Raw genomic sequence first — 27,993 nt, forward strand, 5'->3', positions numbered from 1 at the left:
GGACAGCAGGGATCAGCTGAGGCTGAGGCGAGCCGGGAGGAGAGGAGGGCGGCCCAGGGGGCTATGAGCAGCGTCCACCTACCCCAGCCAACACCCTTCTTTCAGCCCAGGTAGGTGCCAACCGCTTTTGTCTCCGCCAGTCCTGGGGCTTCCCAGGGCGCTGCTGTGGGCAGGGGCTCCGCGTTCAGTTTCCTGGCAACTTGGGAGGGGGCAGGGACAGGGCAGGAACCCCAGCTGGCTGGCAGGGGCCAGTCTGACTTCTCACCCCAGCCCCACAGGGGCCACCAGGACTGGAGATGCCCTCCGCCCTACGTGGGTGGCATCCTTCAGGGCCCTAGCAGGCCAAGCCTGGCCCGGAACCTGGACCCCAGCAGTGTGTCCAGGAATTCAAGCCACAGGCTGGTAGCAACAACTGCCTCCGGAGAGGGCAGAGGCTATGGGCCTGCCCCACACCCCTGGTCCAGGGCTTGACTCTCCATGAGGACAAGTCCCAGGCCCTGACCTGCGCCCAGATATCCCTAGAAGGAATTGAGCCTGACTGCCCAGACTTGAGGTCCCCCTGGGTCTGCCTGTGCAGGGTGACCTCTTTGCAAAGTCTTGCTTCTGTTCGGCAGAGGGGAAGGCTGTGGGAGACAAGGAGAGACTGGAGCACAAGTTTGGGCAAAGCCCTGTCCTGGAGCGGGGACATAGGGAGGAGAAACTGAGGCAAGTCACATCCCTTCCCCCCTCCCCAACCTTATCTTCTCCTCGGATCCCTCCCCCTCAGCCTCACCGATGGGAAGAAAGGATTTGCAGAAGTTTGGCTTTCCAGTGGGGAAAGGGGCTAGGCTAGAAGGGGGAGGGGTACCATTTAGGGGGTCTAGAAAGAGAGGGCAATCCTTCTGTCCAGCACTGTAGGGCTTACATAATAGCCAGTGGTGGGGGAAGCAGCCCCAGCCAGTGCCCAGAGATGAATCCCATCACCTTCTCCAGGAGGGATTCCCAGGTCTGGGAGGCAAGGAGTGGGGTGAGCTAAGACAGTGCCTGTGGAAGGAGGGTCCTGACCCTACACAGGGAAAAAGCCAGGGACCCTTCAGCCACAGAGCACTGGGGGCTGAGCCTGTATCCCAGGAGGAAAAGTTGTCAGTCAAGGTTGTTTGGAGGTTTGGGAATCTAGACAGACCAGGATGGAGTGAACTGTGAGTACCCACAGCCCCTGCCCTGGAGAAGGGCAGGTTTTTTAGCCCCCAGGTTTCCTGCCCTTAACTTCCCCCACTTCATGTCCAGCCTGCAACTGGTCAGACTCTTATCACCCTTTCCTTTCAGCCTGACTCCCCAAGGCCCCAAACTCCCTTCCCATTCCAGCTGGCATCCTTTCTCTTCTGCTCAAAGGGAAGCAGTAAGAGGAAGAGCCCAAATAACCCAGGAGGTCGGTGATCTGACATCACTCTGGGCAGCAGTCTCAGGCTCCTCTCCCAACCTCCTGCCTGGAGAGCCCCTACCTCCACTTAGCCTCTGAGTCCCCGCCTCCCAGTTGCACTCAGAGGGAACCAGACGGAGCCACCGGAACCTGTGGGAGAGGCTGGAGGTGGAGCAGGGAGATGGTGCCCTGACTCCTGTCCTCGGGGGGAGGGAGTTCTTCCCTTAGACACAACAGCATCCATGCCCTTCCCCAGGGTGCCCCAAGTTAACCCCTTCTAGCCAGGCTGCAGGACCACTCAAGGAAGGCTTTGACCACAAGGTCAAAGTTCTTCCTAATTTCCCATGAGATCTATCAGGAGTTGCCAGCCGGCAAGAGGGAGGTGGGAGGTGAGACAGACAGGGAGGGGCCGCAGAGCCCACGGCATCAAAGTCACCCAAGATCCACCTGTCCTTCTGGGGCTCACCATGAGCAGTGAGGGGAGCAGGGGTGCACTGCCCTAGGAAAGGTGTCCCCTGCTCTCGCTCTCTCTTATTCCCCACGCGTCTTCTATGCCCCACCCGGCCAAGCTCTCTCCTCGCATTCCCTTCCTGGTCGAATGCACTCCTCCACCTACCCCGCACCGTTCCCCCTGCCAGATTTCACTCCTTATGCAACTCCATTCCAGCACCTTCTCTGCCAGCAGTTGTTCAAATAGAGACACGTGTGGGATGGGCCTCTGAAGAAGTGTGCTCAACGGGATGGTTGCACACATTGTCTCTGACCAACTGACCACACTTGCTCCTCAGGAGTAAGTACAAAGAAGGAGGTACCCCCAAGGTATCCTCTCTGACTTTAAGGCCATCAGGGAAGCAATACCTTTGGGGTGGTTTGGAGAATGCACTGTGCCCCACCTCCCAGAAACATCTTCAGCCAAATGTTTGTGAGAAAGCTTATCTACACACATTTATGCCTGAGGTTGGAACCACAGGGCTGAGGACTGATACACAGGGAAAGAAGAACTAGAGCAAAAGATATGCCAGTGAAGCAGGAGGGATTGAAGCTAGACTGCAGGAGACACTTCCTCACCAGGAAGACGTGCCATGAGGAAGTAGGGCAACCTCCTTTCCAATGACTCTGTGAGGGTGTGGAGAACTGGGGTCCGTCCAAGCTTAGAGACAGTTCTGCCTAGAAGTAGAGTTTGGGCTAGGTGACCTGTTAATTTCTCCCAGCCTCAGGTTATCCTCTTGCAAATGGTACAGGGGGAGGTGACTCAGGAATCCATAAGAAGACAGACATCCTTTTCTCTCCCTCCTGCATGCTGACCACCTCTCAACCTTCCGGACCTCCCTAATCTAGACCAAACCCCCCAGGACTTTGCTAACTTGGAACATTCATGGGAGTTCCCATGGGTTCTGTGCCCCAGTGGTAACTGTCCTGGAGTAAAGAAGTACTTCCATGGGTTTAATGAGTTCTCCTGATGCAAAATGAGCCCATGTTTCCTTGTTTACCCAGAGAGGATGCAAACAAAAGCAAAAGTGTGTGACATTCTCACCCAAAACCGAACACACTCTATCCCAGAGCATGTGCAAACCCAAGTGCACCTCAGCATCTTTATCTGATGAGCCCCACCCCACACTTGGGGCACACATCCAGATGAAACCTGCTGGGTCTTCTCCAGCCTAGCCCACATCCTCTCAATGTCCACCGACCTCATAGACCAAAAGGCTCCCGACACTGGCTCTGGCTGAAGGGTGGCCTTCCTGCGGTGCAACCCAACAGGTACAGTTAATCTGGGCCCTAGAGTGGAAACTAGCCTGAGGGGAGGAGCAAGTTCAAACCCACCTCGACCAGGCTTGGTTCTGAACCAGCCGTCCAGGAATTAGAGGGAGTCACCTCTCAGCAGAGATGAGGGGACATGCAAAATTGCTCCAGTAATTTCTTCCCGATTTGGATCTTCTGAACCAAGTTGAAACAATCGCTCCTATGCCTGATGTCTCAAAAGGGCCCCCCTCCCAAAGCCCTCACTCATTCTGCCCCCAGACCCCACACGGAGTAGGCAGGCAGGTAGGAAAACCTCGAGTCTGGGTGCTACTTGCCCGCCCCCAGGTCCTCCCAGGAGAATGCAAGGCTCTCCCCTTCTGCCCACTCCCCACTTTGAGGGGTCTCTTCAGTGGAGAGGGTGGGGACAGAAGGGCCAAAGACTCCCGGCTGCAGATCAAGGGCCGGACTTCCCCGGCCCGTGCCGAAAGCTCAGGCAAACCCACGAGCCTGGGAGTCACAGCTCTCCCCCGAGGGCACGGCAGTGCCAGGGCTGGGGCCTCAGGGAACCAGCTGCGAATACAAAGAGGCTGCAGAGAACACCGAGGGGTGGGAGGAGAGGGAGCACACAGAGCAGGCTGGGGAGGGACCCAGCTGCAAGGCCGCCCTGTCACCAAGCAGTCCCTGTCCCCCAGTGGGGACTGAGAAGGTCCCTATCCCACCCAAATATGCCCGGAGGACCTCCTCCAGCTCAGGGCACCAGCCCCGCCCGCACCGAGGCCTCTCAACTGCAGTCCTCTTCCTGCCGGCTCCTGCCACCAGGCACGCGGGCCCACCAGGCCACTGAAGACACCCCATCCTCCCAGGGGGTGTGGGCGTGGCTCAGACCTTCCCGGAAGACAGTGGTCCCGTCCCAGGTGGCAATTCCTTTCGTAGGCAGAGTCCCCTCCCATCGTACACCCCACAGGCAGGAGGTGCAGTGGCTGAGGCTGCGCACCTGTTTGGGGGGCCCGCGTGGGTGTCCGAGCCAGGTGCTCTCCTGCACACGCGGCGTCGGGACGTGTCTCTGTGTGTCCTTGTGCCTTGTCTGGAACGGCATGCCCGCCGGTGCTGGCCCAGGCCCGCCACGCCTGTGGGGTACAGCCCAGGGAGTCTGTGGGAGACTCTCAGCGTTCTCGACACATGTGAGCCTGGCCCGAATGTCGCGACTGTGTGGAAGTGAGCCCGACCCACAGCCGGGCCCAGTGTCTGTCGACACACTTGTGTGTCCCTCGGTGTGCTGGGGTCCGTGCTCGAGGCCCATGACGGTTCTCAGTGATGAGCTCTGATCTATCTCAAGCGCTTACTATGGGCTAGGAATTGTGCTGACCTCACAGGGTCCCGGGAGGTGGGTACTACCCCTCGCATCCCCATTTTGCAGATGGAGACTGAGGCTCAGAGAGGTTAAGTAATGAACGTAATAACTGGGGTTACGCTGGTTAGTTATACTAAGGTTACACTGGCTAGTAAGTGTCAGGTCTGTCAACGCAAGAGCCCACCCCACTAAGCCAGCGTGCTGTGCTGCTAGGTGGAGCACGGTAGGGACACGAGGGGCTCCTATAATACCTGTCAGCTTACAACAAGTCACTTAGTCTCTGCCCTCAAATGGGCTCCAAACTCCTTCTTTTCCTACCACCACCCATCCCAAAGCTGCTCAAATCTCCATTGTCCAGGGGGAAGGAGAGACAGGCTTGGGGCCAGGAGCTCAGTACCCCAAGGGAAAGCACTTGGGTGGAGTGTGTCTTTCATTTTCCGACTGCCTCTTGCAAGGGCCCTCAGCCAGCAAACCCTGGAGTCCAGCTCACAGCCTTCCATCCCCAGCTGTCCTCCGGGCCCTTTGTCTCCTGGGCCCGGCAATTCGGCCAGCTCTCCCTGGTCTCCCGGAACCCCAAGCAGCCTATGAGCCCCCCACGTTCTCCCAGGACCGGCCCCGGATGGTGACAGCCTGTGTCCGCCTGTACCAGCCTGTGCCTGCACCCCTGCACCAGGGCAGCTGGCCGGGGCCAGGCCTGGCTGGCTCAGGGTCCACAGGGCCAGCTCTAGGCCTGGCATAGCTCCACGCCGGCCTTGCACTTGACAAAAAGGCCTCCTCCATCCTGGGTATTCTAGAATGTGTCACAGGGCAGATGGTATGGGGAGACGACTGGCCCATGCAGCTCGTGAGCACATCCCCTGCTGCACTCAGCTGGGCAGGGAACTCAGCAAAGGTGGTGTTTTTATTCCTGCCTCCCCAGCACTTAGCACAATGCCTGGCACATGGTGTTAAATACGCAGTGGGAATGGACGCAGAACAAGGCTGCATGCCAACTGCCTCGTGTCAGGGAGGAAATAAGCTCCGACCTTTGACCCAGGCTCTGGGGGGTGGGGATGTGCGTTCACACAAGGCCTTAGCACGGAGCGGGCTTGGCTCAATGTACATCTGATGGGGTTGATCAGCCTCTAATGCTCCCCGAGGGCAACCCTAGGTGCTTCCTGGTACCAGCCCCGCCCCGACCCATGTCTCCTCTGAGGCTGCAGGTCTCAGGCCCCAGGGGGTGCCCAGGGCCCTTGAGCCCAGAAGTGACTGATAAAAGTCCAGGATTAAATCGAAGTTTAGGATGAACAGAGGGATTGTATTATCCATGATGTATGGTAATTACTTATGGTAAGAGAGATACCAGATAATTCTGACCACTGTGGGGTGGAGGTGAATGATCCAGGGTGCAGGGCTCCTGGTAGATCACCGGGAAACAAGGCAGGGCTGGGACACAAGACACAGACACACAGATACACACACACACAGAGGCATATATTCAATACACAAAGACCAGATATACTCATACACAGACACATGCATATACACAGAGACACAAGACCAGACCACACATGTACACAGGGACATAGAGACAGAACACACAGATACGCACAAACATCACACACATGCGTACACACGCACACACGCACACCCACCCCACTCTCTCCAGCACTGCTGGTGGGCAACAGCAGACGGGCAGCAGCAGACTCGTCCCTGGAGTCTCCAGCCCCGGCCGCAGGTCCCTGCCCGTCTGTTTCCGTTTTGCTCGGACACACTCAGGATAAGTGCCTGTCTCCCCGAGCCCACACCCTACCCCCTCGCTGAGCTCTCAAGACTGGCAGGCAGACAAAGGGCAGGAAGCAAACGATGACTGAGCACCTTCTCTGTGCCAGGCTCCGGACGGGGCACACCTGTGCCAAAGGGGTGTTTTCAAACTCTTCGGAGCTGCGGAAACCTTTGAGTAAAGGGAACCTCAGAGGGAAGTCCAGCAGATAAAGCAAGTATAAGTGGAGTTGCTCTGGCTGAAGTGGGGAGGGGGCCTGGTGCCCCATCTTCTCTCCACGCCCCTATCCCCACCGCTACCCGAAGGCAAGTCCAAACAGCCCCAAGACTGCCTCTGCAGGGCACTCTGTACCTCACTCCACACTCAGAACAGCTCTGCAAAGGAAGCGTTACGATCTCCACTGCGCAGATGAGAACACTGAGGTCCACCAGGGGAGAGAACTTGTCCAAGCTCCCAACACTGTTAGGAGATGAAGCCAAGGTCACCAACTCCTGTCCATCGATTCCAACGCCTGTTGTGGTTCCCAGTGCCCCAGTGGCTCCCTATCATGAGGACAGCTTCCTGCATTTGTGTACCATCCAGGGTCCTGTTTCTAGATTCTTCCATGGCTAAGCACCCTGCTGACCCCAGTAACCTGAGAGCATGTGTGAGAGTGTATGTGTGTATGAGAGAGAGGGAGGGAGTGTGTGAGTGAGAGACAATTTGTGTGAGAGGGCGTATGAGGGGTGTGTGTGTGTGTGCGTGCCCTGGGGTTGCCCTTGGGCAGCACTGAAGACTGGTCAGCCCACTGTGTGAGTGTGAGTGTGAGCATGTGACGTGCAGGCACACAATCACAGCTGTTCTCAAGCAGTTAAGTACAACACACGAGTGATACCTATTCTGCGCTGAGGGTGCTGGGGGCGTGTTGGACGGGCTGGAAGTGCTGAATCTCTGGGTTCAAGCCTGGAACTGAAAGTGGCAAGGATAGGGAGGGACAGGTGGAGAGGTGGCACCTGGCCCCCTTTCTGACACAGGGAGGTGGGTATGAGGCTGGAGTTGGGGCGGGGGAGGGAGTGCCATCTGTTTAAACACCACTCCCGCCACTCGAATCGGAACACCAAGCTTCTCAGCCTATATCCTCCCTGACGGGCCCTGGGCCCACTTCTCCCCTCTCTTCCCCCCACCCCCTGGCTGCTCCTTCGGTGCCAGCTGTGGCTGTTGGGAAGGCAGGAACGGGTGGTGGTGATCAATATTGAGGTTTAAGGGCATTTGGGAGCCCTCTATTTCCTGGGGAATAGAGCCCGCAGTGAGGCCGGGAGATCCTGAGCTTGCACCGGTCTTCGGACTCTGCACTGGCCCCAGAGGCAGACTCAGGTCATCAGCAGCCTGCCATCTCCCCCTCCCCACTCCCACCCAGGGGCAGCGTTCCCAGGCCCTCGGCCACCCTGCACTCTCTGGGAGAATCACAGTCTCAGAGCTGGAAGAGACGCTAGAGAGCACCCATTTTACAGATGAGGACGCTGAGGCCCAGAGATGGCATGGGTCTTGAAGCCAGTTAGTGGAAGAGCCCCCAGCCGGGCTCGCTCCCTCAACCTTAGATCACCTCCTTCTGCTCTTAGTTTTCTGCAAAGCAGGTAGCAGGGCAGAGAAGCGGAATATGCAGCAGGACGATCTGGCCCCCAGTAGCCTGGGAGCCCAGTGACCCAGACTCAGTCTGATAACCAAGAAGCAGGCCCCTGAGATCCCACACTCCCCCCACCCCAAACTGGGCAGGACAGCCTGGAGATGGGGAGTTGGTGGAAGGCTGGACCTGCTCTCCCCCCAGGATGAGGCCCCCCTCTCTCAGACTGATGGAGGGAGGCTCTGATTTGCTCTCGGTGCCCCCCAGGGAGCAGGTTCTTCAGGGCTCCAGGATCTAACCAAATCTCCGCTCATCTCGGCAAGAGGGAGGCTCCTCTAGGAGCTGCGTTAACTCTTTCGGCCCAGAAGGCCTGTCCAGGCCCACTAGCCCATCTGGTTGGGAAACCTTACTAAGGGGGCCAAGGTTATGGCTCCATCATGTACAGTACCTAAGTGCCTTACCTGGGGTCCAGGTGAGAGGGTGTGGGCGAATCAATGAAACCCCTCCTCACTGGTAGAAAAACAGGCTGGTTCCCAGAGACTTGCTGCAGCTCCCAGAGGGGCTTATTACCCCCAACCCAGGCAGCTGTGTGCGGGGCAGGGGAAAGCGGGCCCGATTCCTAGAAGATGTTACTAGTTCCCCAAACCCAGGCACGGGCCCTGCTCTCTTCTGGCCCTGCACTGAGAGCTATTACCGGGTGAGCAGGCGCTGGCTTCTTGCCTCCCAATTAGTCACTGCTTTCACTCCCTGAGCAACACCCTGCTGGCTGCATGGGAGGTGGGGTGAGGGTACAGGGCAGAGCCAGACTCGCAGGGGGCCAGCAGGAGGCACTCGGCCCTGGGAAGAGCTCCTTGGTAATGGCCAAGCCCCTTCCCCTGGGGCCCTGGGGAGGGTGAGAGCAATTCCAGCCCCTCCCCAGGCTGAGGCAAAAGCATCGCCGCTGACCCAGATGTACCTGGAGCTGGGAGGGGCGCTCCTCAGCTCAGAGTCCTCCCCCGCCTTTCTGCCTCCCTAGGTCCTTCTCAGCCTCCAGCCAGACTCTCCCTGTGCAGGGCTGAGGCTCCTCTCCTCCGCTCCCCACTTCTGCCTGGAATGCTCACCATGGGGACACCTGCCAGGAGGAAATCACACTTGCTAATGCTGGCCGCTGTGGCCCTTGTCTCCACTCCAGGTAAGAGGGCTTGTCTGGACTCCGAAGCCTAGCGGGCATGATCACAGCGTTATATCACTGCTATTATGTTAGTGATGTGACTACAGAAATAATTGACTGCACTGCGTGGCACTCCAGTTTGAGGCCATTTCCTTATAAAAGTTTCCTGTTTGTGGAGTTTACTTTCCCTTTGAGATTAGGAGGAGAGGGAATGAGTCTTTGTCGTATTGTAGATGATCCAGAGAGGGTGAGGGACTTGCCCTGGGTCACACAGCGAGACTATGGCACAACCAGATCTCCATGACATCAGCCCAGAGTTGCAGCCTCTTAAGGCTGCAAGATTAAATTTAAAATTAGTTGCTTAGTTGTACTAGCCACATTTCAAGGCCTCATAGCCGTATGGGATAGCACCGTTTATAGAATATTTCCATCATCACGGAAAGTTCTATTGGATAGTACTGCTCTAGGGTGCCCTGACCACACAACTCTGGGAGGGTTCCTCAGGACAACAGTGAAGCCTGGCAAATGGACCAAATGTGGAATGGGATCTGGGAAGAGATGAGGCAGAGCAGGGCGTGGCCCAGGAAAAAGGCAAGAGGGACCCAAGCAAAAGTTCTCATGCCAGGGGTGCTTCAAGTGGGGAGAGGGGAGGAAGGCGTTTGGCAGAAGGAAAAGGAGGGTACGGAAAACCGAGCAGTGCAGCACAAGGGGCCCGGGCTGGCTGGATTCTGGAGAGTGGGCTAGGGAGGCGGTATGGGATCCCCAGGCTGTCTGAGCTGGGGGAACCTTCCAACAGCCTGCTGCTGCTCGGAGGGGCCTACTGGAACCGCTGCTTGGCCTCTCCGCCCTGACCCTCAGCCCGGATCAATAGACGTTTCTTTTTTTCTTAAAGATCTCCGTGGGAGAAAGGGTACCCATCCTCTGGTGTCCTTCTGGAGTTCTAGCTATACCTCAGGCTCCACACCCCCACCCCCCACCCCACAGCCCCTGCAAGGCTGCAACCAGCACATTTTAAATTCTTCGTCTCACCAGGGAAGGACTCCACTGGCATAGTTTCAGATGTTCTCATTATGTCCTAACTGCCTCCCAACCCAGCATCCAAGTCAGTGAGGCTGCTGGGAAATAGGGGAGCCTCCCAGGCCCCCAGCTCCAGGCCTAGCTCCCAGTGCCAGGGCCCCCCAGATCTGGAGGAGCTGCTGGGCTGGGGAGCCCAGGCTGCAAGGGGCAGGAGACACCCACCCCAGAGAGAGTGGCGGACGTACCCGGGCTCCTCCGCGTTCCCCACCCTCAGGGTCAGTCAGTGCTGGGACCCCATCATCTGAGGTAAGCAGTATGTGCAGCCTCCGCGGTCCATAGACCCAGAGAGGCAGGAAGGCCAAGGGAGACGGGACCTGGTCTGCCACCTCCAGCAACCGCAGAGGCAGGAGCGGAACATCCCATGGCTCTTCCCACCCCCTAGGAAGGGGCCTCAGCTCTTGGCTGTCTTTGCGCACCTACCCTGGGGAGGCAGCTTCGGATTCCTGCACCCCAGTGCAAAGACGGGCAGCACGGCTTCCCCTCCACAGTCTCAGCTCCCTAATCTCCTTCCTCCATGAGATCCTGAAACCTGTGTTTGGGGGAGCAGAGTTGTCAGGATAGGGATTCAGGAGAGAATCAGAGAGGATGCCGAACAAGGACAGCACAGAGTGGGTGGCTTTCCCTGGGAGTGTGTGTGTGTGAGAGAGAGAGAGAGAGAGCGAGAGAGAGAGAGAGAGAGAGAGAGAGAGAGAAAGTGCATGTGTGGGTGGATGTGTGTGTAGCCTCAGAGGGAGGTGTGGGGTGAGTGCGGGTGTGTCTGTGGATGTTTGAGAGGGTGGAGATGTGAGTGCGTTATTATTGCATGGGGGGCATGCTACATTTGGGGGGATGATGAACGTGTATAGAAGGCCTTACACACAGCGCATGGCTCTCAACTCTATCCACTCCTCAGAATGCCCGTGAGGCCCTTTTAAAATCTAGATTCCTGGGCCTCACTCCTAGAGATTCTGATTCGGGACCTCCAGGATAGAGCAGCATCTCTGATGGTCCTGATGGGAAACTGAAGTCAAGAATTCTGAGCCCTGTGGTTAAGGACGCTGGCTATGGGGGGAGGCTGGCCAGGGTCCACACCCCTAGATCTGCTCCTTCTCTGTGTGACTTGGGGCAAGTTATTTAACCTTCGAAGTCTCAGTTTTCACATTAGCCAAACGAGAAAATGGCACTGGCTACTTTGTAAAGAGGTTATGAGAAGGAAATGTGGAGCATGGTATTTGGTAAAGAGTTAGCCCTCGATAAATAGCATCTATTCTGTTATTATGAATGCCTAGATGTAGATATAAATAAGTATATGTGGACATTTGTAGCCCTACGTGCATGGGAACGGGTGTGTGTATAAATGTGTGTATCTGACTACTGGAGTAGCTTAGAGAGTCATGTATGTATATATGTGTGATGTCTGTGTGCATATAAGGAAGTGTGTATACGTGAGAGGTGGAAAGTATGTGTCTGTGGATATTGGGTGAGGGTGTGTATATGGCTGAATGCCGGAGAGAAAGCTTTTTCTGGAAGCTTAAAGTATCAGTGTGCCCCGGGCCCACTCAGCCACCATCCGCCCCCCTCCCCCCCCCCCCCACCATCCAGACAGAGTTACTGGAAGCTGCTATTATGCAAGGTTGTTCCCAGCAGCCTGGCTGCCTCCGCTACCCCTCCTTTCCCTCCCCTCCCGGCAGTCCCAGCTGGGGCAGGGGTCCCTACCCTCCACCACCATCATTAACTTAGGATTAAGCTGGGCTCTCCAGCCGAGAGGATGCGCTGCCATCTCCGAGGCCTGGGGCGGCGATGAGGGACAGTGATGGGTGGTGGGGAGGGCGGATGGGGGATGCCATTTCAGGGAGCCCTGCCTCCTTCCTCATTCTGAGAGCTGCTTGACAGCTGCCATCACTCCCAGGGGTCCAAGGCTGGGCCTCAGCTGTGGCACGGGGCCCACCCCCACCCCTGGACCAGGGCTGACAGCTGGATGCACCGGGAGAGCAGGCACTAATTGGTTAATGGGGATCCCCCACGACCCACCAAGGAGGGCCTGAACTCAGCTTCATGGAGGGTTAGGAGCCAATTAGGGGTGGCCTGGCTCCTGCCTGACACCACAAAGGCAAAGAATGACCGGCCACACCAGTCCGCAGACAGAGGCAGATGTGAAACACTGCCCTCTGCCTCCCAGAGCCTGCCCCGGTGAGCCTGGACAAGGGGACATGGAGAGCAAGGCATCTGCCCCGGGAGGGGGCCAGGCAGGAAAATGCCATTTGCATGCGGGATACCCATCTGCCCAGCAAATTCAGGAACCCGAGGTCTAGAGCTGCGCGTGCCACAGGCTTGCCCTGTGACTGTGGGCAAGTCGCTCCCTTTTCTGGGCCTCTCTTTCTTGAAATGTCACAATGGAATTTTATAAAATGCCCCAAAGCAACGTGTACGTCATCCACCCACCACTGAGCCTTCCTCTTCCCCTGACCCCCCCCCACCCGGCCCCCTCACTTGGGTCCAGGAGACAGTGGCTGAGTACACAGCCTGTGTCAAGCTGAACCCTGCTACAGACCCTGGGAGGGGGGTTCATCTTCTTTCCATTTCACAGGTGAAGACGCTGAGGCTTAGAAGGGTCCTGTAACAGCTAATAGAGGCCCAGGGCCAGAGCACGTTCTCTCAGGACGCCCTCCCCAGAAGGAACACTAGGCTCCAGGGCCACACCTCCTCTCTCCCCCTTTTTAGCCAGTGGCTTCCATGCATCTCTCAAGGCCCATCTCACACCCTGCAGGTCAGCTCTTCCATGAGTCCCCTGACTGCTTCCACTCCGAGGGTCCCTGCTCTTGAACCTAAACCACTATTATGGCTCTCACCTACTGTCAGTTTTCTGTCTTCCTCCCTGGGTCGCAAGCTCCTTGAGGAAGAGGGACTGTGTCTTACTCATTTTGCTACACAGGGCCTCGCCCAGTGCTAAGTATACAGCAGGTACTCAATATCTGAGTATAGGAGGGGTGACTGACTGAACTAAGTGACTAGGTGGGGTCTGCCCAACCTATTGAAATTCAAATTTTAATTAATTATAATCAAATAAAATTTAAAATCTGGTTCCTCAGCTGCACTAGCCATATTTCAGGGGCACAGTGGCTAATGGCAAATAGCTACTGTACTGGACAGGGCAGAAAATGGAACCTTTCCATCACTGCCAAAAGTTCTATTGGACAGCGCTGCCCTGGAGGCCAGGCTCCAGCTGGCCCCTAGGCCCTGAGACCTCTGGTGGTGTCCCCCATCTGCAGCTTGGAGCTCAGCCTGGGGATCCCCGGCCACCTTTGGGCCTGTCTTTGAAGACCAGCCCCTCGGTCTGCTATTCCCAGAAGAGTCCACCGAGGAAAAGGTGACACTGGCATGCCGTGCCCGGGCCAGCCCTCCGGCCACCTACAGGTGAGACCCTCGCAGTGGTGCTGGGAGGCCCTGGGCAGTGGGCAATTTTTCGTCACATCAGCCCCTCTCCGCCCCCACTGCAGGTGGAAGATGAATGGCACCGAGATGAAGCTGGAGCCAGGCTCCCGCCACCAGCTGGTCGGGGGCAACCTGGTCATCATGAACCCCACCAAAGCCCAGGACGCCGGCGTCTACCAGTGCCTGGCCTCCAACCCAGTGGGCACCGTCGTCAGCAGGGAGGCTGTCCTCCGCTTTGGCTGTGAGCCCCACGGGGTGCCGGGACGCTTTGGGGTAGAGAAGACAGGGCTGGAAAAAGTGTCCAGAAGGGCGGGTGACTACTTCCCCATGGAGCCTGAGCTGGGGAGGGAGGGTCCCGCAGGCTTGGAGGACAGCGCCTGAGCACAGGGTCTCCACCTCCAGTCCTGCAGGAATTCTCCAAGGAGGAGCGAGACCCAGTGAAAACCCACGAAGGCTGGGGTGTGATGTTGCCCTGTAACCCACCCGCCCACTACCCAGGTGAGTCAGGCCCCTGGGCCATGTTAGACAGAGGGCACAGGAGGGGCTTCTGGCCGCTCAGCAGAAGAGGGATGGAATAAGAGGTGGTGAGTGACCCTTGGAAGCACTGATCCCGGGGTGCCCAACTCTAAATGATTCTGTGCCCCACCCCCCATCAGACTGGGAGGTCCCCAAGGGCAGGGGCTGTTTCCCCAGCAGACAGCACTCGCTGAGGGCAGAGATAAAGTCGCATCTTCCCTCTAGGTCTCCCCTCAGCCCCAGTTCAGAGCACAGGGGCTCTCAGGACAGGGTCTACGGATCCCCAGCAGCGCGTTGAGGTCCTACCCAGAGTTGCTCCATTAGCCCAGCACCCCCGGTTTCCTCAAACTCCCCATTCCTAGGCTTGTCCTACCGCTGGCTCCTCAACGAGTTCCCCAACTTCATCCCTACGGATGGGCGTCACTTCGTGTCCCAGACCACAGGGAACCTGTACATTGCCCGGACCAATGCCTCAGACTTGGGCAACTACTCCTGCCTGGCCACAAGCCACATGGATTTCTCCACCAAGAGCGTCTTCAGCAAGTTTGCTCAGCTCAACCTGGCTGCGGAAGGTCAGGGTCAGCGGGCAAGGCGAGGAGGAGGGAGCTGAAGGGGTCAAGGGGTATTGGGAAAGGGGGTCTTCCCTTTGAAGTTGTGAAGAGCAGCTCAAAGGGCACAGGGTCTGGGCCTGGACCCCAGGGTCTTCCTGCTACATGGCCTCAGACCCTTGCTGCATGCCCCCAAGCGGAAAGGGAGTCAAGAAAGTGTGGGCTCTGAGTTGTGCTGAGATCCTAAGCACAGGAGCACCCGATCTGGATCTGATGTGTGAACCCTCTCTCCCCAGACACCAGGCTCTTTGCCCCCAGCATCAAGGCCCGGTTCCCAGCAGAGACCTATGCGCTGGTGGGGCAGCAGGTCACCCTGGAGTGCTTCGCCTTCGGGAAGTGAGTGGTGGGGGAGGGAGGAGACAGGCCAGGGCACAGCCTCTCAGAGCCCCTCAGGGAGAGGGCAGGCAGGGCCGGCTCTCAGTCATCTCGGTGCCTTCGCAGGGTCTAGCAGAGTGCCGGACCCACGGTGGGTAGCAACCGCCACTCACTGAGCACTAACCCTCTGGGGGAGACATCTTCCCAGCAACGTGCATGATAGGCTCAGGCAGCTTGTACAACACCCCAGGCTGGGGGCAGGTAGCATGGTGCGTGGACCCCAACCCAGCCTGCCTCGTTCAACTACTAGCTCTGTCACTTGCTGGCTGGGAGACCTTGGGTAAACCACTTAACCTCTCTGTGCCTCGGTTTCCCTATTTGTACATGGTGATAATAATAGTACCTACCTCATGGGGTCGTTATGAGGATTGAATGAACTAATATATGTACAGTGCTTAGAATAGCATCTGGTATTTAGTAAGTATTCTGTGGATGCTAACAGTTATCTCTTAAAATAGAAAATGTATAATAGAACTCTTACTCTCTCAGAAAAAGGACTCACTGGAACAGGGCTAAGCAAATAGCAGGTACTCAATAAATGTTTGTAGAATGAATGAAAGAATGTGATTTGTGCATTGGTCCCCTCCTCCCTCACATATCTCCTGTGGTTACCCAAGATGCCCCCTGCTTTGTGGAAAGTTATTGGGCTTCCAGAAAATCCATATTTAAAACACATGAAGGGTAATGCGTTACCTTGTAAGACTCACCGATACCTCAGTCCATTTTAGTACACAGATTACTAACAACTTAATCCCCTTTGAAAAGTAGAGGCAAGGCCCTGTTGGGGAGAGGAGGAAGGGGACCCATAAAGAACCGGATTGCAGGCCGCTGCTGAGGAGGGCAGGCCCAGAAGAGGCCAGGGCAGGGTGGGGTCAGCCATGAGGGCAAGTCAGCTTCAGGGAACAGACCACCTGTGCTCTGAGCCTCCCTGGGAGAGGCCCCTCCTCCTCTCCTGGCCGCTCTCCCTGTCTCTTCCCGGCCCTCCTCCCCGTCGTCCCCACCTGCCCAGCATCTCAGGGGGACCTGGGTTGGGGGAGGAGTTGCAGGCACAAGGGAGTCTGCCTAGCTCAACCCACCCCCTCTGGCTTTGTCTCCCCTGCCAGCCCCGTCCCCAGGATCAAGTGGCGCAAAGTGGATGGCTCCTTGTCCCCACAGTGGGCCACAGCCGAGCCCACCCTGCAGATCCCCAGCGTAGGCTTCGAGGACGAAGGCACCTACGAGTGTGAGGCGGAGAACTCCAAGGGCCGCGACACCGTCCAGGGCCGCATCATCGTGCAGGGTACAGAGCCGGACACCCTCGCCGCCTGCCTTCCCCTGTCCTTGAGGAAGCCGACCCAGCAGTCAGGGAGGAGATTAGGCAGCCCCTTGCTGAAACTTTCCTGCCCACGGGGTGCACTGGGTGGGTATGGGACCAGACGAGGCTGGTGCTGTGGTCAGCTCAGAGCTTCAGTCAAGGTTGCAGAAAGCACATGGAAAGCATTAGAATGACTTAAGTCGCTAAAAGAGTTACTGGCGGTGCCAGTTGTCTTGAACCTGCTTCTCCCCACCCCGGAATGCGGCTGGCGCCCTCTGCTGTCTGGCGCAGGAGCTGCAGCCCTGCAAATCCAGTCCAGTTAATTCGCGGAGCTCCTCCCAGCTCCTCCCCAGCCCCTCCCCAGCCTTGCTCTCCCTTGCTCCCCGCAGCTCAGCCCGAGTGGCTCAAGGTGATCTCAGACATGGAGGCTGACATCGGTTCCAACCTGCACTGGGAATGCGCAGCCGCCGGCAAGCCCCGGCCCACAGTGCGCTGGCTTCGGGATGGGGATCCTCTGGCCTCCCAGGTAGGAGACCTGGGGCTTCCTTCCACACACACAGCACACCTTCCTCTGCTCACCTGGTTCCCTCACCCTCCAGATCTCCTCCCCTTCCGCACACTGGCAACCTTTCTGGGCCAATTAGGGTGCCACAGCGTAGTTCTAGGTGCTTCTCTCCATCCCAGAGTCACATGGCCTCAGGCTGGTCAACTGGATAGAGTCTGGAGGGTCCAGGGACCTGAGTTCAGGCCCAACTCAGCCACAAAAGCACTATGTGGTCCTGAGTGTGTCACCTGCCCCTCTGGCTTCCGGGTGCAGACGTGTGGGGAGGCCAGGGGAATCTGTGCGTCCTGGGATTCCAGGTGGCCCTGGATAGGACTGGGCATACAGGCGCCCCCTCCAGGCAGCCCGGTCTCCACTGCATCCACCCCATAAGCCCCCACCCAGTGGTCCTGATCTTCTGCACAGGCCCGGGTAGAAGTGCTGGCCGGAGACTTGCGATTCTCCAAGCTGAGCCTGGAGGACTCAGGCATGTACCAGTGTGTGGCGGAGAACAAGCACGGCACCATCTACGCCAGTGCCGAGCTGGCCGTGCAAGGTAAGGGGCCCAGGGAGAGAGGACATCCCCGGGGACACCCAGGTTGGGGGCGTTAGGGGTTGTGAGTCGCAGCATTTCTAAATGCACATGCTCACCTGGCAGTTTTCCTTAGTTTTCCAACAGCTTCTGAGTAGAACTCAGGGATTTAAGACAGGAGATGAGACACTAGATGGAGCTCCCAGAGGACAGGGTCTCTGGCTTGACCCGCGTCTGACGTGGAAAAGGAAATGTCTGCCGCCATGAAAAAAAAGTGGCAAAAGTCACTGAAAGCCAAATCAGCTAGATTTGGGTTTAATGCAGCCCCTTTGCCTGTGTGACCTTCGGCAAGTTATTAATCTCTTTGTGTTTCAGTTTCTTGAATAATAAAATGTGGGCAATAATAGCCCAGCCCTCATCCAGCTGCTGTGGGGATGAAAGGAGATGGTAGAGCTAAAGCGTAAGGAACCTGCCCATCACATAACAGGTGCCCAGTAAATGTCAGCTAGTCCAGTATCCTTAGATGTGTGACTTAAGCTTGTAGTCTGTTTCCTCATCTGTAAAATGGACAGAACGGTACCTACCTCATCCAGTTGTAGTGAGGCTTAACTAAGACTCATTCATTCATTCAACCAATATTTCTTCAACACCTCCTAAGAAGTGAACACGAAAAATAAGGTCTCTGCCTTCAAGTATCTTACAATCCAGTGGAGAGAGGGGGGCAAATAAACACAAAATCAAACAATTAAATAAGATAATTTCAGACAGCCATAAAAAATACAGTAAAGAAAATCCCGCAGAGTGCTGTGGGTAAGGTGGGCCAGTTAGAGGGGATGGTCAGGGAAGACCTCTCTGAAGAAGTTGCATTTGGGATGTGAACCAACCATGTGAAGATCTGGGGGCTTTCCAAGCGAAATGTATAGTAAGTGCAAAGGTCCTGAGGCAGGAAAAATCATGTCATCTTCACGGAACCAGAAAAAGAAGAGGAAAAAAATGGCCCAGGTGATAGAGCACAATAAGTGAGGGAAGGAATGGAGCAAGATGTGATCTGAGAGGTAGGGACTCCTTTGTGAGCCCTTGGGAGGCGTTGGACTTCATTCTGAGTGTCTGTTTCGTGTTTTTAAAATGATATTCCTGGCAGCTGGGTGGAGAAGAGATTGTAGAAAGAAAATGCAAAATCAGGAAGGCCAACCAGCAGAGATCTGGTGGCAGTGGGGGTGATGAGGAGGCGCTGGATCCTGGCTATTTTGGAAGTGGTGCTGCTAGGGGGTCACTTGTGGATTGGCCATAGAGGGAACATAAAATGTTTAACATGTAGCCAGGTGACATCTGACGCCAGGGCAACGAGTGCTGGTTCGATTCCCTGCGTGACTGTGGGGCGCTCCCCCTTCCTTCCAGCACTTGCCCCTGACTTTAGGCTGAATCCTGTAAGGCGTCTGATCCCCGCAGCCCGAGGGGGAGAGATCGTTATCCCCTGTCAGCCCAGGGCAGCTCCGAAGGCCGTGGTGCTCTGGAGCAAAGGCACTGAGATTTTGGTCAACAGCAGCAGGTACCAGCCCCACCCCACCTGAGCAATTCCTGCTCACCCTCTCTCTCCCTGGAGGTGAGTCCCCTTCCCGTGACTACAGTGTGTCACTGGGTTGGCCAGATCTGCTCTGTCCTTGCTGCAGAGTGACTGTAACTCCGGATGGCACCTTGATCATAAGAAACATCAGTCGGTCAGATGAAGGCAAATATACCTGCTTTGCTGAGAATTTCATGGGCAAAGCCAACAGCACGGGCATCCTGTCTGTGCGAGGTAAGGACCATGGTTTGGCTGAGGTTGGTGACTCAGCCACCACGGGGTGCCGTCCCTCCTCGCCATTGGGCTCTTGTGTTCCCATGTTCCTCCTAGTTTGTTTGTTTGTTTGTTTTGCGGTACACGGGCCTCTCACTGTTGTGGCCTCTCCCGTTGCGGAGCACAGGCTCCGGACGAGCAGGCTCAGCAGCCGTGGCTCACGGGCCCAGCCACTCCGTGGCATGTGGGATCTTCCCGGACCGGGGCACGAACCCGTGTCCCCTGCATCGGCAGGCGGACTCTCAACCACTGTGCCACCAGGGAAGCCCCTAGTATGGTTTTGAGGCTACCCCAGGATTCGGTTTCTCTTGGGACTGCCCCCAAACACCGCCATCCGGGATATGCTCCTGCCTCCCTCCCACGCACTCGTGGGGCTGCTGGGAGGTCAGGATGCTGTTGGCCACGCTGCCTGTTCTCTTTCCTGGGGCTCAAGACAGAGCCTCTCACCCTGCCCTGCCACCCCTGCCTGGGCCTACTTCCTCCCCTTCCACTCAGGGGCCCTTTGTCTTGGTAGATGCAACCAAGATCACTCTAGCCCCCTCCAGTGCCGACATCAACTTGGGAGATAACCTGACCCTGCAGTGCCACGCCTCCCACGACCCCACCATGGACCTCACCTTCATCTGGACCCTGGATGACTTCCCCATCGATTTCGACAAGCCTGGGGGTCACTACCGAAGGGCCAGTGTGGTAAGGCCTGAGGCCAGAGAACCCAGGGCTCTTCTCTCCTTCTGGGCAGACAAGGGACCCACGAGAGCCATCAACACCCCCAAAGCTTTTCCCCTTTCCCCCAGGAATGCCATGATGGCAAGCTCATCCCTGGGTTCATAAGCACCCTCCCTTAGACGGGCAGTTCCCTGGATTCCACCCGACGTCTATGCATTTAGAAGAGGGTTAGGGTCAAACCTGGAATTTCACACACCGAGCAAGACTCACTCCCCTACTCTTGTTATCCTGCCCCCCAGCGCAGATGATATCACTAACTTGAACCATCACTGACTGTCTTCTGTAAAAAAAATGTCGTTTAATCCCCAGTGGTACCAAGTAGAGACTAGCTGATCCCTCCCACGGAACAGAGAGGAAGAGCGAGGTGCAAGGGGTCTGGGGAAGTAACAGAGCAGGGGACTCTGAGCCCCGCCTCCTGTCCCCTGACTCATGCACTAGCCAGGGCTGCTTCCTCTGACCCGCCCCGCTTCCTGTCCCCCGTGTGCAGAAGGAGACGGTTGGGGATCTGACCATCCTGAACGCCCAGCTGCGCCACGGTGGGAAGTACACATGCATGGCCCAGACGGTGGTGGACAGTGCATCTAAGGAGGCCACAGTCCTGGTCCGAGGTGATGGGTTTCCCACCCCACCCCCACCGTGACACCCTCAGAGGCCAGCTGGGCTATTCTGACCTTCGCTCCCTAACTAACTCCCACCTCTCCCTGAAAGCCGTGGGAAGGGCTCCTAACAAGTCTGTTGAGCTGAACTCATCCCGTGGTTCTTCGCAGGTCCTAAATGAATAAAATATTCTTTCTCCAAAGCTAAAATTGTAAAAAAATCCACTCCACCACATCCCAAGACTGGAGAACTTGCTGAGGCCAGAAGTTTCAAAGCCTCATGCTGGGAAATCTATACACATCTCTGTGAGAGAGCCTCTGTGACCCCTCCAGCCTTGGACACATCCTTCCTCCTCAAAACACCCCATCTGCCACTCACTACTGCCCCCATTCCTTGCCCTCCCAACCCGGTGTATGTTTCCTGCGCCCTCTGCTGCTCCCTCTTGGTACTGCACCAGCCCAAGCGAGCCTGAAGGAGGTTGGCTCAAATTTGTTGCTCTGACCTCTTGGTGCAGGTCCGCCAGGTCCCCCAGGAGGCGTGGTTGTGAGAGACATCGGTGACACCACTGTCCAGCTCAGTTGGAGCCGTGGCTTTGACAACCACAGCCCCATTGCCAAGTACACCCTGCAAGCTCGTACTCTACCTGCAGGGAAGTGGAAGCAGGTTCGGACCAGTAAGTGTGAGGCCCCACCCAGGTCAGTACTGATTAGGCCTGGCTGTAGGGGGGCGAGGGGGGGTGCTGGGGGTCAGAGGCCAAGGCTGAGCCTGGAGCTTCGAAGAGGGACAAGTGTAGACCCCCTGCCTGCAGGGAGCTCCCAGGCCATTAGGCAAGATGGTCACACAGGCGGCAGAAGAATGGGGAGAGGCTTGGAGAGGGAGGCACTCAGTCTGCACCCTTGAAGCACTGGCAGGACTATTAATGGGGCAATGAAAACATTCGTGGGGGTGTGGGATGCACACAACATCTTACAAAGGCTCCAAGGCAGGGAGGTCTACGAGTTTCCCAATCATTCCTGAAAAAGGTATTGAACTGTTAATATAGCGGGTACCACCGTGAGAGCTGGGTATAAAAAAGTGATTCATACCCAGTCCCTGCCCTTTCCATCTAGATCAGTAAATGAAGTGCAGAACACTGACTCCCTGGTGCCTTGCAGATCCCGCCAACATCGAGGGCAACGCCGAGACCGCCCAGGTGCTGGGCCTCACGCCCTGGATGGATTATGAGTTCCGGGTCTTAGCCAGCAACATCCTGGGCACTGGGGAGCCCAGTGGGCCCTCCAGCAACATCCGGACCAAGGAAGCAGGTCAGAGCCCTGGGTGAGAAGTAATGTCAGGGCACAGACCCTAGCCCTCCTTAAAGGGAGCCCCAAGCAAGCAGCAATTACATGGAGTTCCAACCCTGCTCACCAGGCTTCGGACTCTAACAAAACAGATGAGAAAGAAACACAAGTCAGAGCAAGGCCGCAACACTGCACAACGTACTGTGCCTTGGGCCACAGCCTGTCAGGGCTGGAAGCCATCCAGTCCAAACCACTCATTTAAAAAACAGGCCAACCTTACAACTGCATGTGAATCTACAATTGTCTCAAAGTAAAGAGTTTAATTTTTAAAAAAAATGGAAAAACCATTCCATGTGAAGGAAGGGTCACACTGGCAGAGCCTGGACTTACCCAGGACCATGGGGTGATGGGCAGATATCCTCCCTGGAAGTGCACGAGCTGCAGGAATCAGTTAATGAGGAAGGTGTGTGTGTGTGTGTGTGTGTGTGTGTGTGTGTGTGTGTGTGTGTGTGTGTGTGTGTGTGTGTGTGTGTGTGTGTGTGTGTGTGTGTGTGTTCAGGGCACTAAGTAAGCAGCTGGTGCTCTAAGTCCTTCTTTAGATGGTTTCTTTGGGAGCAGGAAGAATGGACAATCTGCCCACAACCCTCCCTGAAAGGCAGGTAGGTGTCAGAACCTGAGTGGGGAAGGAAGGGAAGAGGTGAAGGGGAAGGCCCAGAATGAGAGCCCTGGGATCCTGAGACCAGCAGCATGGAATCAGGACCTGCCTCCCCTCCATACCCACCCAGGCCTGCCCCACTGAATGTGTAATGAGGGTCTGCCTTTTTGTGTCCATAAACATGGTTTCCTGTGTGCCCCATGCTGACTCTCCAGGCTCTTTCTGGAATCATTCAATATTTTTTACTTGTACCTCTCCTGAGTAAAGAATTCCAGAAGGAGCACTTTCTTTGATTGAACTTCTTGGACAGTCAAAGGGTGAGGGGTGGTCTCCTTCACTGTAGTATCCAGGAGTTGAGCACAAAGACAGCTATGATGCAGAAGAAAGATGATGAGATTTCAAATCAGAAGAGCTGAGTTCAAATTCAAACTGTGACATTTATTAGCTGTGTGACTTCAGGCAAGTCACTTAACTGCTCTGGGCCTCAATCTTTCCACTCTGAAAAGGGTAATATTAATGCCTACCTCACAGGATCAAATGGGTAATGTGTTTAAGTGCCCTTTGCAAATGAGAAGGCCCTAAAGTATCATCAGAACGAAGTGATAAGTGTCCAGTTGCTGGATCATCTACAGAAATATTTTAACCCTCAGCCAAGTTACCCCCTGCCAAGCTTCACGATCTAATTAAATGCATTCTTGTTTTAATATCAGCCTTTTGAATACTAGAGACAAGTAGGAAATTAAGTCTGCCATGAAAATAAAAAAATAAAATAATAGAACAACCTGTAACCCAAAAGAAATGTTTTTTGGATTAACTGCAGTTCTGAATTATTTATTCCCCTTAATTTAAAGCAAATTAGAGTTGGTCTCTGCTACTTAGTTTAAACCAACAAGAGGGATCAAGATAATGATCATTTATGGAGTGTATACTATATGTATATGCTAGCCACTGTCTTGTTTAATTTTATTCTTCTTACAGCCTTTGAGAGAAACATTATTATCCTTATCTTACAGAGAGGGGAATCAGAGGCTCAGAGAGGTTAAGTAACTCGTCCAGAGAAACTCAGCTAGTAAGTGGCAGAGGTGGAATCTGATCTCAGGTCTGCTTGACTCCAAAGCCCACGTCCAGAGGGACTCTTGAAAGACAAAACCAGGTCCCATTGGAATAGTTTCAGAAGGATAGGTGTTAACTCTTCTCTAAATGTTTGGTAGAACTCACCTGTGAAGCCATCTGGTCCTGGACTCTTGTTTGTTGGGAGTTTTTAAATTACTGATTCAATTTCAGTACTGGTAATTGATCTGTTCATAGTTTCTATTTCTCCCTGGTTCCGGTTCAGTCTTGGGAGATTGTACTTTTCTAAGAATTTGTCCATTTCTTCTAGGTTGTCCATTTTATTGGCGTGTAGCCAGGGCCCACTGGAAGGGTGTCCTTGTCCTAGGATGCTTTTTGGTCTCAGACTCAGAGCTTTTGTTCCCTCACTGCCCATTAACTGTCTGTGTCCCTTGGCCCTGACAGCCCCCTCGGTGGCACCCTCAGGTCTCAGAGGAGGCGGTGGAGCCCCTGGAGAGCTCATTGTCAACTGGACGGTAAGCTGCAAGGACAGAGGCAGGGCTATGCCTCCAGTTCTCTGGGGGGACAAGTTCTACCCCACCCTCACCCCCACCCGCACCTGGTGGGACTCGTCTCAGGAGTTGAGCAGCATGCAGAGAGGACCCAGACAGAGCCACTGCACGGTCCTGACTCCAGAGCAGACAAGGTCCCTCCCCTCCCCTGGTACCCACTGCAGGATGGAACCACCGCAGCCCTGGGGCCACCCCTCTTGGTGAAGGCTGGGTGGGGCTGGAGGACGGGCAGGAAAACGCAGCCGCGGCCCCTCGCCCATGCCACGCTCTTGCCCCTCAGCCCATGTCCCGGGAGTACCAGAACGGAGACGGCTTCGGCTACCTGCTGTCCTTCCGCAGGCAGGGCAGCACTAGCTGGCAGACCGCGCGGGTGCCCGGCGCCGATGCCCAGTACTTCGTCTACAGCAACGAGAGCGTCCGGCCTTACACCCCCTTTGAGGTCAAGATCCGCAGCTACAACCACCGCGGGGATGGGCCTGAGAGCCTCACCGCGATTGTGTACTCGGCTGAGGAAGGTGGGCCACCCCGGGGCCCATGCGGCATCCCCACCCCAGCAGCGTGTCCACGGGGTGTAGGGTGCGGGAGCGCTCCTCACACCCCTGCTAGGTTCCGCAGGTGGGGTGGAGAGGACACCTGGCTTCTAAGCCACTGGCTTCCTTCCTAGCCCTTGCTACCTCGTCTCCCCTCAGGCCTAGAGGAGGGAGGCTCTCTGGAAAGAGAAGTGGGCCCCGGGGGATGCTCTGCACCCTGCACCCTGGGCTCCATAAAATCCTAAGAGGGGGCAGTCCCAGCTGGCAGCTGCTCTGTAGGGTACAGGGAGTGCCCGGGAACCCAAACCCATTCTGTGTCGGTCTTCAGAACCCAGGGTGGCCCCTACCAAGGTCTGGGCCAAAGGGGTCTCATCCTCAGAGATGAACGTGACCTGGGAACCGGTGCGGCAGGACATGAATGGTATCCTCCTGGGGTATGAGGTGAGCACTGACCTGGGCTGGGAGAGGAAGGGGTCGGGGGGTCAAGGCGCGGGGGCACCTCATGGCTTGCTAGTCCTCCTCCTGGAATCACTCATTCACTAACCAGGCACACAGCACGCAGTCTATGCAGCACCATGGACGCAACCTCAGCTAAGCCCCTCTAGCTGATGCCTGTGGACAGCCTTGAAGTTACTGCTTGGCTCGAGCCGGCACTGGACGCTGTGGGAGCCCAGGGGAGGAGGAGTAGGTCCTGGAAGGGGCGTAGCCTGCCCGTTTCATGCCAGAGCCCAGTTAGCCTGGCATCCTCAGGGCTGCAGAGAACAGCATGGCCTCCTCTATGTACCAGCCGCTCATCCTGTCCCTGAGGAACTCTGGGCCCAGCAGTTTCTGACCCAAGACTTGGGCCCACTGGTGACTCCACACTGGGGTACATGCGGGGGTGGATGGAGAGTGAGAAAGCGAGAGGAAGGGAAAGAAGGGCAAGCAGGAAATGTCATTGTCTAAGGGAGAATCATCATACTAGTGATGTTGCCAGTTCCATTCAGGAGAGTCAGCTCTGGGCTTTAGCACAATGGGTTAGGCGAGCCCCACTGAGGAGATAGCTGCAAACTCTGCCATTGATTTGGAAGAATATCTAGAAGGCCTTGGTGTTACGAGGTCTATGACAATGGGTTTGCATTTACTCCGCAGCCCTCATAAGCTTGCTGGAGTGAGGGCTGGGGGACTACTTTGCAAGTACAATGTGCGTTTCATAGCCTTTAACAGAGTCCCCACGGGATTCCTTGAATTAATTAAATGGGGTTGGTTTCAGCAGGCCATCGCTAGGTTGAGTCAGTGCCCACACCCCCGCTCCCTCGTTCAGCCCACGTATTAAGCTCTCTCGTTGGACTGGGCACTCTGCTGGGCACCAAGAAGGGAGCAGCCACTTACACCAACTTGTCCCTGCTCCCTTGGAGCTCATGATCTAGTGTCTAGGTTCTGAGACCCGAGACTGAGTTACAAGCACCAGCAAGGAGCAGGATGCAGGTGTCCAGAGCCAGGGTCAGGGTAGCCCCGAGGTCCTGGGTTTGACTGCTGACCCTAGGGTACCCCTGCCCCCTTCAGATCCGCTACTGGAAAGCTGGGGACAAAGAAGCAGCTGCTGACCGAGTGAGGACAGCAGGGCTAGACACCAGTGCCCTAGTCACCGGCCTACACTACAACACCAAGTACCACGTGACTGTGCGGGCCTACAACCGGGCCGGCACTGGGCCTGCCAGCCCTTCCGCCAATGCCACGACCGTGAAGCCCCGTGAGTCCGTCAGCCTGGGTGGGGGTTGGGCGGTATATTTTGGAGGCGGTGCCTCTAGGATCACTCTTTCCCCGAAAGACAAATGCTCCAGCCCACAAGCCCTGGGCAGGACAGAAACGAGGCAGCACGTCTAATAATAACGAGGGAATGGAATTCATGGCCTCTGAATTGCCTCCCTTTTCTCCAAACTTTGTTGGAGTGTGTTTCTCAGGCAGCGGTGACAGAATGTTCTGGGTCCAACTGCTTTGGGAAGACATCTAGAAAAAGGCTGGCTAAAAGCAAGGGGGTGAGTGGTGGGGAAACATTGGGAAGTCTCCCCAACTCTCTCCCTCCTCTGGCAGCTCCACGGCGACCCCCTGGCAACATCTCCTGGACTTTCTCAAGCTCCAGTCTTAGTATTAAGTGGGACCCTGTGGTCCCGCTCCGAAATGAGTCTGCAGTCACAGGCTATAAGGTAAGGAAGGGATCAACCAGGCATTGAACGCTGAGGAAGAGCTCACTTGTATTTCTGGCAAACACAAGGGAGCTGCAGTTTCTAGCCAGAAGGATCTGAGTTAGATGTAAGCAGAGAGTTTGCGATTGTGAGAGGCGTGAAATCCATGAGCAGTTCTTCAGGGAGCAGGTAGTAGCGACTAGAAGAAAATGGTATGACTGCGGAAAGACAGGGTTCAAGGGGGCAGCAATGGACTGGGTGAAGTCTGGGTCCTTCTGGTCTAAGGAGTCTGCAGAACCAGTTCAGCTGCTTGCAAGCTTTTCTCTTCCCAGTGGGGAGCTTGTTCAAGAGCCTGGACCTGGTCAACAGGAAACGGGAGGGGTGAGGAGGCAGGACCTCGAGGGCCCAGAACCATATGGGCTCCTCCCATTCCTGGGGCTAGGGAAGAGGAGAATCAGTCCTGGTGTAAGGAAACTCTTGCCTGGCTAACCCCCTTCCCACAGATGCTGTACCAGAACGACTTACACCCGACTCCCACGCTCCACCTCACCAGCAAGAATTGGATAGAAATTGCGGTTCCTGAAGACATTGGCCATGCCCTGGTGCAGATTCGGACCACAGGGCCAGGGGGGGACGGGGTCCCGGCAGAAGTCCACATCGTGAGGAATGGAGGTGCTGTCTCTCCCCTTATCCCCCAGGAGTATCAGGGTCCATCCAGATGCCTGATGCAGGAATCATTCCCACCCAAGCCAGACCCCAACCCAGCCAGTCCCCAAGGGGGAAAAAAGCAGGCAGGCAGGAACCAAGTGCAAAGTAGCCCTGGAACTGCCCTTGCTGCCCCCTCCTTCCCACTCCCAAACATCCCTGAGGGCTGAGGTAAGTGCACTCCTTTCACGGGAACAAGAGCAAAGGCCCTACAAAACACTGCAGAAGGAGGGCTTGAGAACACCTCCCCGTCCTGAAGCCAGCCCTCCGTGAATCTCCTTAGGAAAGGTCTGGATTCTGTCCTGAGGGTGGGACAGGGATGTGCAGGTCCCAGGCCCAGCTCACTCAGCCCATTTCCGCCTGCTGGTTTCAGGCACAAGCATGATGGTGGAGAACTCAGCAGTCTGTCCAGTCCCACATCCTGGCACCGTCCTTTGTCACTCCGTGGCGACACTGATCCTCATAGGCTACCTGGAGCTCTGATCTCGGCACCCCTCCCTCTCTGCCACAGCTGGAC

The 27,993-nt window shown here is 56.1% G+C and overlaps 1 protein-coding gene across 1 annotated transcript; it reads left to right on the forward strand.

The window, feature by feature from the left end:
• Positions 1-27,959, forward strand: CNTN2 (contactin 2; the record flags this gene model as incomplete). The annotated part of the gene is made up of 23 exons (XM_079924191.1): positions 1-110; positions 8,871-9,026; positions 13,331-13,475; positions 13,559-13,734; positions 13,896-13,991; positions 14,372-14,581; positions 14,854-14,953; positions 16,096-16,271; positions 16,676-16,812; positions 17,254-17,383; positions 18,758-18,908; positions 19,030-19,157; positions 19,711-19,886; positions 20,410-20,530; positions 21,034-21,192; positions 21,674-21,823; positions 23,970-24,040; positions 24,357-24,591; positions 24,935-25,047; positions 26,152-26,338; positions 26,680-26,792; positions 27,275-27,443; positions 27,850-27,959. Exons 2-23 carry the CDS (start codon positions 8,948-8,950, stop codon positions 27,957-27,959), a joined length of 3,132 nt encoding a protein of 1,043 aa, XP_079780317.1. The 5' UTR covers positions 1-110; positions 8,871-8,947.
• Positions 27,960-27,993: the final 34 nt, after the last annotated feature.

This window comes from Stenella coeruleoalba, assembly GCF_951394435.1.
Source record: "Stenella coeruleoalba genome assembly, chromosome: 1".
NCBI lineage: Eukaryota > Metazoa > Chordata > Mammalia > Artiodactyla > Delphinidae > Stenella > Stenella coeruleoalba.